Raw genomic sequence first — 12,290 nt, 5'->3', positions numbered from 1 at the left:
ATTTTGTTTTTAAGGTAGTTAAATCAGAATCAACTCTTATGGAAATCCATTTGTATTTCTTACATTGCTTGTTTACATAAGCTATGGATTGAGTTATCAGGGGTTTGGTGTTTGCTCACCAATGGGGAGAGGGGCTGGAGAGCTTATATGGCCCTAAAAGGGGGAGAAGCACTGATGAGGTAATTTATGATTTAACTCATACTGTGAAAAGGTTTCAAAATTCTCTTAGTAATTCATTAGTGCATAAAGCAATCTCCTGGGAATTTCAAATGTCAGGGCACTGCAAAGGAGTTTCTTAGAAGGTATTCTTGTTTGCTTAAATAAAAATCACAATTCATGCCTTTTCTCTCCTCTTTTCTGAGTGTAGCAGACAAGAACAAATGAAAATTGTAAATGAACTCTTAGATCATCTGAACACAACTGAGGAAGAATGTTCAAGTGAAGATACAGAGAAAAAGGATGAAAAAGATCTTAGGCAAATGATTATTCAACTAAGAGCTGAACTCAAACATTTCAAGCAGGTCAATAAATTCTTAAAGCAGCAAGTAGAACTGAAATCAACTTTTGATGGGAAAGAGAAGCTTTATCCAGATGCAATGCCACAGATTAATAAGGATATTGAGTTGTTGAAAATGGAATTGAAAGATGCAGCTACACAAACAATAACTTTAGGGGGTAATGTCATGAGACTCAAACATGAAGGCAAAACAGGAGCCTCAGAAGAAAAGCCAAAATATGCAAGATTAAATGCAGAAAAAGAACATCAAGAAGAAAATGTGTGTACAAAGGGTGAACAGCATGAAAGGAGAACAAATGAAGTAAGTTTACTTAAGATTCTGTTTTTGGTACTTAGGGAATAGATGTATAAAAGAAAAAAATAATTTCTAATATTAAATCTAGCTTTTGTGTAATTTTTTTAAATTAGGCGAAGAGATGCAAGCCTAACCTTATTTTAGGTAATTGTTCTTAATGTTCAGAGCTTTTCATCACATATTTCAGTGTGCTTTAGAACATTATTTAATTGATTTTTAAATCCTCAGTGGGACCAGACACTAGTAAATATTAAAGCTTTTGGAGAGTTTGTAGCATAACGGCCTGATTCTCTACTGCCCTGTAGCTCTGCATAGATGTTCATGAAGTGAAGAGCATTCTGTACTGTGCTTAGTATGTCTAAAAGGCAACTGAGGTCTACAGCATGGAAGATCTGTATTGTCTGAGAGTATGCTGGTGGAGGGTTAATGGTAGATTCATGGATAGCATTGGGTTGGAAGAGACCCTCAAAGGTTGTTTTCTTCAGCCCCCCTGGCTGAGCAGGGACACCTTGCTTTTAGAGAAGTAGGATCTTCTTGCTATGCTTTTACTAACATCTTACCATTATATCTTGATTTAGAGAAGTATGATCAGTCATACTCCATAAAACCATGGGGGCAGTTCTTCATACTTACGTGGAACCTACGTGCACAGAGTCTGGTTTGTGAGTACAGACATAATTGGCTTGTGGCAGATAAGTTTTCAAGCCTTTTGCATGCAGGCAGTCTGTGATCCCAAACAAAGATTTGGGAAAACAGTGTCTGCTAAGGAGTTTCTGTGTTGTTTCAGTAGCAGCTAGAGAAGTGAAGTTCAACTCCTTGAAGTCATCTTGGCTCTTGCAGGGCAGGCAAAGGAGAGTGTTGCTTTTCATTTTGTGCATTGCTAATAGAGAATGTTGTAGGACCTCCTGCAAAGAATGGTTTCTGTGACTTCAGTGATCAAGAGATTTCTGTGAGCTAGCAAGTGGGAACATTTTTATTCTGGCTTGTTCTGGTTGGATTCATTTATCTGAAGGAAGGTACTTGTGAAGCAAGAGATGTTGATAAGACTTTGTTCTGTACAGGCATAAGCATCTCGCTACGATTTGGGATTTTAAGGAAAAGATTTTGGCATGCATGATTCCTGGCAGACACCCTAGAAAATTTATGCCAGTAATAGGTAATGATACCTCTGAAAAATGAGAAGCTAAGCAACTCATAAAAACTGTCTTATTTAATCAAATAATTTGCATCTAATCAAAATCCAGCAGAATATCTTCAGGTACCTACTTTGTCTCTTAAGCTTTCTCTATTGGCAGTAGATTTTCTACATTAAAAATAAATTCAAGAGAAGAAAAAGGATGATAATTGAAATATTCTTGGGCTATTGTGGATGTTCTTGGTCTGTTAGGGAATTGGTAGTCATGTTTGGTAGATTGGCTGCTGCAGGAGCTGATCCTGCATCTTTGGGCTGCCTTGCCTGGTCTGAGACAGAAAGGAAGGAGGTGTTTTTTGTGTTGGAGTGCTATCCAGGGCAGCTGACTCATTGAACACGTGAAGAGATGAGGGCAGATGGAAATCAGGCAGATTAAAGTTGGGTAGGATTAAGGGCAGGAGGTTGAGGACCTATTAATGAAGATCTGCTTGTGATGGCTCGCTTATGAACAATATCGATGTCTTTGAGTTGCTGGTCTTACTTCTCAGGAATGAAGAACAATCTCTCTGAAGGCAAGTAAAGGCCTTTCTGCCCTTCACAGGGAACACTTAAAGTTCTCTTTTCTCCACTCCTTGTTTTCATTGAGTTTCAGTATATGTTTTGATTCTTCATTTTCCAGATTCTTCTCTTGTTTAATCAGTTGCAAGCTCAATGCAATCCCTGAGTCATTTGCTTTAAAAGCTTTCTTGTTTGGACTAATGCAGTGTATCTTCTGCTTCTGAATGGCTTTTATAAATCATTTCACATAGCCAGCTGGAGTGGCCTTTGGGTAATCTGGGTGACCTATCTGCTGGTGCAACAGCCCTGAGCCACTTGGACACTGCTCGACAGTATTAGCACAGTTCAGTTAAACTAGCAGGAAGTTCATCCTGCTTGGATTTATTTTGCAGCCTCCAAATGATGTTGTGTTCCTGTGTGTACAAAAAGGAACTGAGTATGTCATTAGGAAAATAGAACTTGCTTTTTATGATTTTAAGTGGTGTAAGGACTATAATTGCTAAGAAATGAGTGTGGAGAGGTACTCGGAATACATTGGGTGGGAAAAGAAATTACAGGCCTTATGACATTGGTGCAGCAAATGAACAGCAAAAAAAAGTAAACCAAGTCTATCTGAACATGCCATTATTGTTGTTTATTATTATTACACACAGGTCCATAACTCTCAGCAACATATAGCATGTTCTTATCTTTTTGGAGATAGCATGGTTTTATGCTCTGTGGTTTAAACAAAGGCAGATTTTATGCAATTCTCAAAAGGTGAGAGGGTAAAAATGTGGTTACTTCAGAAATTTAACTTCTCCCCTCAACTCCATTGATGGAATGTCTGCTACAGCAGGAAATGGGAATCCAGTGGAAGCAATTTGTAAGAGTATATGGGTGAAGAAGCTGTTCTTGCTCATAAAGAGTTTCTCTGTGGCAGAATAAATTTCCTCTGGGGCTGATGCAAAGCTTGGTTGACTTTTCTCAAAGATGTCAAAGTGGGCTGGCACAAAGTAGGGCCTGTTGAGTGGAGACAAAAGGAAGAAAGCAAAACGTGCTCAGGAATTTGTGAAAAATAAGGGGAATCCTCAGTTTTAACAACAACAACAAAGATCTTAAGGGAAACAGTTACTGGGGTGTCAAAAATTTTTGATAGAGTGGGAAGTAACAGTTAGGTCATTTTGAGTGAGAAACACTTTTCCCAGGACATACCCACATTGAGTTAACTAATGGTGAATTTGCTGTCTTGCTTCATGAACTGGAAGCTGTTCACTGTGTGGCTGCGGTGCATTAGCAGCAGTTACATAGAGAAAATCGAACCAGTGAGATAGTTTTGGGTTGGTTCTTTCTCTGAATATTTGTTTTTCATGTTGTGATCTTCAAAACTAATGTGGCAGCAGACTGATCTTTTTGTTTTTCCTTGGAGTGTTTGTTTATACTTCCCTTTGCTTGACTGTTGTGCGAGACCTCCTAACTCCCCATTTTATTTCCTGCCTTTTCCAGACTGATTCTGCTCACCTGCCCAAGAAATCCCGTCTTCCTGTTCCCTTAAAACCATCCAGACCATTAGGAAAGAGACCTTCGAACTCCAGGATGCAGAAATCCGCTTCAAAACTACAGCATCGTACCAGGGCACCTTGTGAAGCTCTGAAAGCATCAGAAGTGGAAAACAAACAATTTCAGCCACAAACAAATGGAGAGTTGTTATTGAACGAGTCTGGAACTGAAAACCTTCAAGAAGAGCCTGCAAAGGAAAGCACATCAGTGAGAGGTGAATAAAGAGCAGACATAATGACTTGTAATGCTGCTGGAAGGAGCGACTTCTTTTCTTGTAGCAGAGAGTAGAAACAGATTATTTTTACATATCTACAGTGCTGCTTACTTGGGAAGGCCAATATTTATGGATCTTGAAAAACACCTTTTTTGTTTTCCCTTTTATCTTTGCCTAGACTGTAAAACAGCTTTATATGGAACAGGAAATGCTTGTGTATACATTAAATAAAATGGGGAATAAATGACAGCTTTCTGGGGTTGCCCACACATGTGCATATACAGGGCAATGTTTAGGTAAATGAAAAATTTCCTTTATAGGATGCCAAGTGTTACGAAAACTGTCTGTGATGGAGGCAGGAGTGTAAAAATACTGTAGGTCTATGCTGCATAAATAAGTCTTTCCAATATTCCACTGATCAGTCAAGTCATCTGTGTCTGTTTCCAGTGTGCCTGGGTTAATTTTTACTCAGGAGTTGACAGAGTATCTGGATCAGCAAACTATGATAAATTCTAAGGCAGAGAACAATGGGTATTATATAAGCATTTGGAGTAGTAAAAATGTGAATAAATGGTCTTAGCAGTTAGATTAAACAGTGGGTAGAGATGTAAAGGATGGATGGAGAGGAGGTGTAAATACAAGGAGTAAGATTAAATCAGGTAGCAAGTGAGCCACTGTTGAACGCAGGGGTTGCAGAGATTCGGTTGTTAATGTGACAGACAGTGAAGTTTTTCTATGGAAAAACTTCACTGTAAATAATTATGCAGATAGGACTACAGTACTTAATTTTGGTAGGTGCAGAATCTGTGGAGAATTCTGAGAAGGGCAGTACTATTGAACTGAATTCTGAAATAAATCAGAACCTGTTAGGACTGCAGTCCTGTGATTTCCTTTCCACACTGATTTCTTTCCCCTGTTAACACCTGTACTGCTCACTTAGTCATTCTGAGACCTGATCCAGTGGGAGATTGTAGAAGATTAGTTTTTGATCAATGCTCATACTGGAGAAACTTTTTAGCCTTTTCTCTAGGCTTAACATAAAACATTTGAAAATGCACCAAACATTAATTGTTACATTACAAAGAGGACTTGCAAATGTTTATCTTCATTTGTTCTTGGGAAGCCTTTGCAGTTCACATTCTAGGTAGTTATCCTTACAACGTGTTCAAGTGTTTTTACAGATCTGTGCACTCTTCCCTGTGGCTTCTAATGTTGATGTCAGATGTTCATTAGCTGTGCTTCCTTGGATGGTTTTCCTGTTCAAAGCTGGCCGAGAACAGAGTTTAGATTTGTGGGGTGGATTTTTGTTTGTGGTGAAAAACTGAATGTTTTTGCAGTCACTTACTGACTTCTGTTTTTTCTTCCCCCACTACTTTTCAGCTGACTCATTACTCAGACTGGATGATAGTGAGGTCCAGGTGGAGTTGCAAGATGTTTATCCAGGTACAGAGAGCAAGACTGACTATGCAATGGACAAAAATCAGCCAAAGTATCAAGGTAGAGCATTTACACGGTACAGTGCTTTAAAAAAGATAGATTTTATTACTCTGCTTTCTTCTGAGGTGTGCAAAATTGTAAATTACCACAGGTAATTGTTTCCCTTGCCAGTATTTGTGGGTTTAAAACCTTGTTTTCTTAGCTAGTATGGATTAATTGCTCTAAGAATCCAAGCTGGTCTTTTATGTGTTTAGAAGGGCCACAGGAATTTGAGTCTTGTTTCCAGTAAAAATAACGAGTTGTGTGCCTGAGTCTGATCTCTGTTGCTAATGTCCTCACTTCTGAAGTCTTCCCTGAATTAAATGTTTGTTACTTATTGCTTCTGCATCTCATCTAGTTACGAGCCATTGGAATGAAGCAATTGAATGATAGAATTTTGCTTATCTGAATTATTCGAAGGTATTCAGCTAGGTTGAAACCTAATGGAATAGTTTAATGAAAGTGTAAATAGGCTTTATGCTGTGTGTTGTATGTTTCTGCATCATCTGTTAAGTCTCTTTGGGAGGACTTGACCACCCTGGTTAACATGCAGTGTACAGAGGATCTGGCCAATTTTGTAACCCTTTCCCACATCATGAATTTTGTTTAAGTAGTTTCACTAAAGCTGGTCAAAGCTCTGTGTGATCATGCCTTTTGTGTGTGTGTGTGACCACACATACACAGAGAGCTTATTAGTTCTTTAATTAAAGGGCAGTGTTTCATTAAAAGCTGTAACCAGTATTCTAATCAGGAATATTTCTTCACTAATCTCTCTTTTTATTTCCATTTAATTATTTGAAATGTTTGCATGAAGTCAGGGTTGCAGAGTTTAAGAGTTCATCTAGTATCTGGGATATTTCCCTTCTCAGTAAGCAGCCGCCTTTGACATCTGTGCTACTGCAGCAACCAACTGGTAGAGAAGGAAGGGAAGCTAATGAACTTAAGTGTTGCTTTCCCTTATTCACTGTGTACTGAATTCATACTGGGCATTTTCTTGGAAGTGTTTCTGTCTAGTGATTGTCACTTCTCCAATGACACACAGAATGGCTCGCTGCAATCTGTGTCCTGCAGAGAACATCATCTACTCTTCATTTCCAATATGTTGGTATCCTAGTATCACAGCTTCATTATTTTTTCTCCCCCTGGCTTTAAGTTGTATTTATGTTTATTCTTTTGTGCTTGGGCTTGATTTGGGTCTTCATATATAGCTGTTTCCCCTGAGATTTTGTGCTGATTTGGAGTTGGAACCTGGGCATTCAAACTCTCCGTGGAAACCAATTTGAAAGTATTAAGACCTCTGCAAGATCAATGAATGACTCCCTGAAGGGAGGTTCTAATTCATAGTGATCTTTTGCAGAACTAATAGAAGGGGAAAATGTAATTTACTGGTAACTAGAAAATAACCATTTTCCTAGATACTTACCCATACAGCCCTCGACATCCACACAACTATAAAGATTGAATATATGTAGGAATATCTAGCTTTTATTGGCCTGTATCTGGGGTGATTGCATTACTTATGAATGGCAGTCAGCTGAAGGATGTGATGTGAATGCCAAATGAGTGCCACTAAAACCTTTAACACTGAGCATTTTAATGGATTTTTTTTTAGGACACATTTTAAAAGCAGTTATTAAAGCTCCTTTTTCCAGAATCATAGAATGGCTTGCGTGGAAAGGGACCTTAGAGATCATCTACTCCAACCTCCCTGCCATGGGCAGGAACCCATCTCAACTAGACTTGGCTGCTTAGGGCCTCATCCAACCTGACCTTGAACACCCCCAGGGGGAGGCATCCACAATCTTCATGGGCAACCTGTTCCAGAGTCTCACCACCCTCCTACTAAAGAACTTCTGCCAAAGATTCAGTCTAAACCTGCTTTCCAGCTTAAAACCATTCCCTCTTGTCCTATTGCTAGAAACCCTTATGAAAAGTCCTTCTCCAGCCTTTCTGTAGGATCCCTTCAGATACTGGAGTGCAACTCTAAGGTCTCCCCAGGAGTCTCGTCTTTACTAGGCTGAAGCTCTCTCAGCCTGTTGTCATAGGAGAGGTGTTGCAGCCCTTGGATCATCTTTGTGGCCCTCCTCTGGACTCACTCCAGCAGCTCAGTGTCCTTCAGTTCTGGTGTCCCCATCATAAGGATGCAGTATTTGTTGATAGTGGTTTTTTACATTCCTCTGACTTCATGCTCCAGTTGGTTTCATACAGGTTTTTGAAGCGAGGAGAAAAAGACTATTAGAAGTTTTAGGAAGAGTAATTTAAAGCTGTAGAGTCTGGTTTTAAATCCTGTTTGGGACTATCAGCTTTGTGGCTGGAAGGGTCTTGGATTCACAGTGTCTGATTTGGGAGTGTGTATAACAAAAGTAACGTTCGGTCATTTGGGAAAAGAAAGCAGATCTATTTTGAGTATTGTTTATTTGAAGGGTGCTGAGGGGTTTGAAATACTTGTGCAAGTTGAATTAGTGAGAAAATCGTAGAAAGAAGTCAGAAGTCCAAAATTAATACTGTACGGTTTGTAATTCTTCTGTGTTTTTATTCTCTTATTATAGAAGTAAATGAATTCATTCTGATGCTGTTAAGAACAGAATGTCAGATAAAGAAATATTAATATTCACATGCAAGCCTCCTGTTTTTCAGAAATGCAAAATCATGGTACCATTAGCAACGTGAATACCCAGCCTTCATTAAAAGAGATAAATGAAGAGTTCTGTTTCATGGAACATGAGGACATTGACTCAGCCACTGCATATGCAGGTTCCAAGTGCCTGTGTTCTCCCAAATTGAGTGTAACAAGTACAGATGCACTTGATGACTGTGGAGTCATTGATGATGTAGAAGAATTGAAACAAAGAATTAAGGATATGAAGTCTGAGCTTGAAAAGTACAAAATGTTCGTGTTTCGTTTACAGACCTCTGACCAGCTGTTATCAAATGGTATCTACGATATAGTTTTGAGTGACACAGCCTTGCCTGTGGAAGGATGTGTTAGACAAGTGAAAGATACAGCTATGCAAGAATTCAAAACATCTTCTAGTGTCCATCAGCTGATGGATTATATGGTCCACGCTGAAAATGGGAATTCGGAGTCTTCCAAAGCACCTGATCCATGGACGGCACAAAACCGTAAGGAACTACTCACAGCAAATGAGGCAGAGCTTGAAAAAGACCAAATTGCAAATACACATCCTGATGAAGTGCATCATCTTCACAACAAACTGAGAGAAACATCACCATCCAAGTGAGTAAAACTATTGCTGTTGCAGGTTTCTTTTACCAAATGACATAGGAGGGTGATAGGAAGATGACTTTATTCACCCAGGACTGTGTTATGATAAAGGCTACATTTCACTCACATAAACATAAAAGCAACTGAAATGTGTAGTTAAAAGACAAAGGACAAACCAGTATTTTTTTTTTTTACACCAGAGCTGCTCCTGATAGGCCTACATCATGATTCTGTGCCAGACACCAGTCTCTGCCCACGCTTCAGTTCCACAGCTCTTTGCTGCAAGCTGTGTTCTCTTGAGCACAGTCAGATCTCCTCATGTTTCTCTGCCAGGCTAATCACAGTATTACAGTCTTGCATCACTCAGGGTTATCAGGTGACAAGTGTAAGAAGATGAAACATCCCATTTAAGAACTGTTTGTGGGCAGTTGGCTGGCAGATTCATGTTAGCCTTTCTGTTTGTGTGACCGGCATTTATGCGTAGAATAGGAAGTTTATGCTGGAGTTGTAATTTATTTTGCAGCAGAGTGCTGTAATGCCTGCCTTTGGAGGCTGTGGAAGTAGTTATGTATAGAAATTAATGAACAACGTTTTACAGCTTCAGCTCATAAGCTGGAAAATCATTTATGGGAAGCTGGAAAGCATCAGTCTTGTGTCTTGCATGATAAGACTGGGTGCAGCATTTTGGCTAGCAGATACACAAAGTACAGACATAGAGTCCCATAAGACCAAACCTTCAACCTCCTGCCCCAAATATTTTCTCACCTTTAATACTTTTGCTGTCCTCAGGGCCTATAGAGTGGCAGGAAGTACAAGAAGAAAGGCATTCAGGCTTTTGGCTGTCTTTGGAATACTAAGTAGAAATGTTTGGAGATCCTGAGCAACCACCACTATGGACTATTGTATATCTTTTAGTATTGTTGTCATAAAATACAACTGTGCTACACAGTACATATAAATTTACATACCTTGAAAACAGACCTCATCCATTTTACAAAGGAAGATCTAACTGTAAATTAAAGAATGAGGCAGTATGGATCACTGTAAAGTTTTTATGGTCTGTGTCTAGGACAACTGCATGAGTCACAAGTGACAGAGCCAAAAATGAGTTATCCATCTCTTCCTATACAAATAACAATAAAAATCGTGTAACAACCTGCACCATCATAGATTTTGTTTATGCCCCACATTTTGTTTGATTCCCTGCATCTTTTCAGATCTTCTCCCTTGTTCTCTCCACCAGTGTATGATTCTGTGAATATTCTGTCTTATCTGTGATGCAGACAGGGGCAGTAGAAAGGGGATGTCTATATTTTTAAGTGCAGAATAAATTAAATTAATCTGAGCTGAATTTCATCTCCTGGCTTGTGGAGTATGAGAGTTTGGACACTACAGTGGTTGTCATGGTCATATCTCTAGCAATAAGCATGAAAAGACATGCAGAATTTTCAGAGTGGATGAAACCATCAGCTCCAGAAAGTCCAGTATTGTATTCCTGGCAGGCAATAGGTAAAGTTTCTGAAGAAGGGACAGCTCTGTCTCTTCTAACAGAGTGAATTAAAAACTAAACAAAAGGATCCAAACCAGTCAGGATAAATAGGTCCATTCTTAAAAAGTCTTTTCACGTGTTCACTGTTAACTTTAATTCAGCACCTTTGCACCCCATCTGGGTTATTTCCAAGTAGACAAAGAAGTCATCACCTTGGTTTCTGCCCTCATAAATGAAGTAGTTAAGTGAAGGGTAATAACCCACAAGCTATGCCCATAAATACAAAACTCAACAGTTAGAGACAATCTCTCATTGTAGCTGTAAAAGCATTTTGAAAGCAAATTGAGCCACATTAAAATTATATCTTGGGAGTATAAGTTTAATTCACTTTTTATTTATATTTAAATGTTATTTATGGTCAGAAAATTACTGTAAAGATAATTTCATTTTCTCAGATATGATTCATTAGTTCATTCACAAGCTCGAGAACTCTCCCTTCAATGCCAACAAATTAAAGAGATCTGCAGTGGTTGTGTCACTTACCATCAACATTTGACGAGCCTTATTAAAGCTTTTGAGGAACTGCTTCAAGCCAGTGATGTAGATTATTATGTTGCTGAAGGCTTCCGTGAACAACTGAATCAAAGTGTGCTGCTGTTTGAGAAGCTAGAAAGGAAATTCCTGTATGGTAAGTGGCAGTATTTTGTGCTTATTGTCTGAGAGCTATTATGTTCTCAAAAGAAGGTGGTTTTTCTTCTTAGTGAAAAGGAAGGATGGGGAACTGCTTGAAAGAGTCCAGTACAAAGCTGCAAAGAAAATTAAGGAAGTGGAATGTGCCCTTGCTGAGGAGGGAGCTGGGTCTCTTCAGCTTGGAGGAGCCTGAGGGTTGGCCTCATTCATGTTTACAAAGATGCAAAGGGCAGTGTGGGGAGGATGGAGTCAGACTCTGCTCAGTGATGCCAGTGATGCCCAATGACAGGACAAGGGGCAGTGAGTGCAGACTGGAGCATAGGAGGTTTCATGTGAGCATAAGGGAAAAATTCTTCATTGTGAGGGTGACAGAGCCCTGGAACAGGCTTCTCAGAGAGGTGGTGGAGTCTCTCTCTGGAGACATTCTAAATCTGCCTGGATGTGTTCTGGTGTGACCTACTCTAGGTAACCCTTCTCTGGCTGGGGTGGCAGGGTGTACTTGATCTTTTGATGATTCTGTGATTCCTCTTCATTGCTTTTAAATCATTTATAGGGAGGATGATGTCTTGGAAAGTAAAATTTTAGTACTCCAACAAGACTGGATTTTATTTTTGTAGTTGTCTGCTGTTGTTTATCTTGGCACCTGCATATTTGAACTGTCAAAATACAGTGGTTATAGTTTACTAAAAGTTTAGTTACAAGTAGGCTTCAGGAGTTTCTATTTCAGGGAAACCCCCCATCTGACTTGGCATGATTCTCAGTTGTTTTTTAACACAATCTATGTTTAACTAAAAGGGAAAAATTACAGGTTCCTGAAGTTTTTTCATCTAAAGTGCAATCATTTGCAAGAAGGGCAAGTGCAGTGCAGAGATCTGGGCTGGGCTTCTAGTGTGAAGGCAGAAATTACAGAGTAGTTCACCTGGGCAATTTTCTATGGTTAATGCCTTTCAAGAAACTACAAGGAGTCGTGTGTTGGCCAGTCGGAAGGTAATGCCATGCTGATTTACACATTATTGATGCTCCTGTAGAAATAACATACTTTCAGTTGTGTGGAGGTATAAAATCACCTGGCACTGGATGCACCAAGGAAGAGAGCCAGAGACTTCATGGAGAAACTCACCCAGATGGTGCACAGAGATAATTGAAATGAGGGG

The 12,290-nt window shown here is 39.4% G+C and overlaps 1 protein-coding gene across 1 annotated transcript in view; it reads left to right on the top strand.

Annotated features, from left to right (window-relative positions):
• The window catches only part of CDK5RAP2 (CDK5 regulatory subunit associated protein 2), an 83,406-nt gene that overhangs the window by 47,166 nt on the left and 23,950 nt on the right, over positions 1–12,290 (top strand). Inside the window, exons 22-26 of the mRNA XM_054393329.1 lie at positions 368–818; positions 3,988–4,255; positions 5,636–5,752; positions 8,369–8,969; positions 10,902–11,134. Coding sequence (XP_054249304.1) covers positions 368–818; positions 3,988–4,255; positions 5,636–5,752; positions 8,369–8,969; positions 10,902–11,134 — 1,670 coding nt within the window. The remainder of the gene's footprint in view (positions 1–367; positions 819–3,987; positions 4,256–5,635; positions 5,753–8,368; positions 8,970–10,901; positions 11,135–12,290) is intronic.

This window comes from Indicator indicator, chromosome 28, assembly GCF_027791375.1.
Source record: "Indicator indicator isolate 239-I01 chromosome 28, UM_Iind_1.1, whole genome shotgun sequence".
Classification (NCBI taxonomy): Eukaryota; Metazoa; Chordata; class Aves; order Piciformes; family Indicatoridae; genus Indicator; species Indicator indicator.
This window is presented reverse-complemented; position numbering and strand designations above follow the sequence as displayed.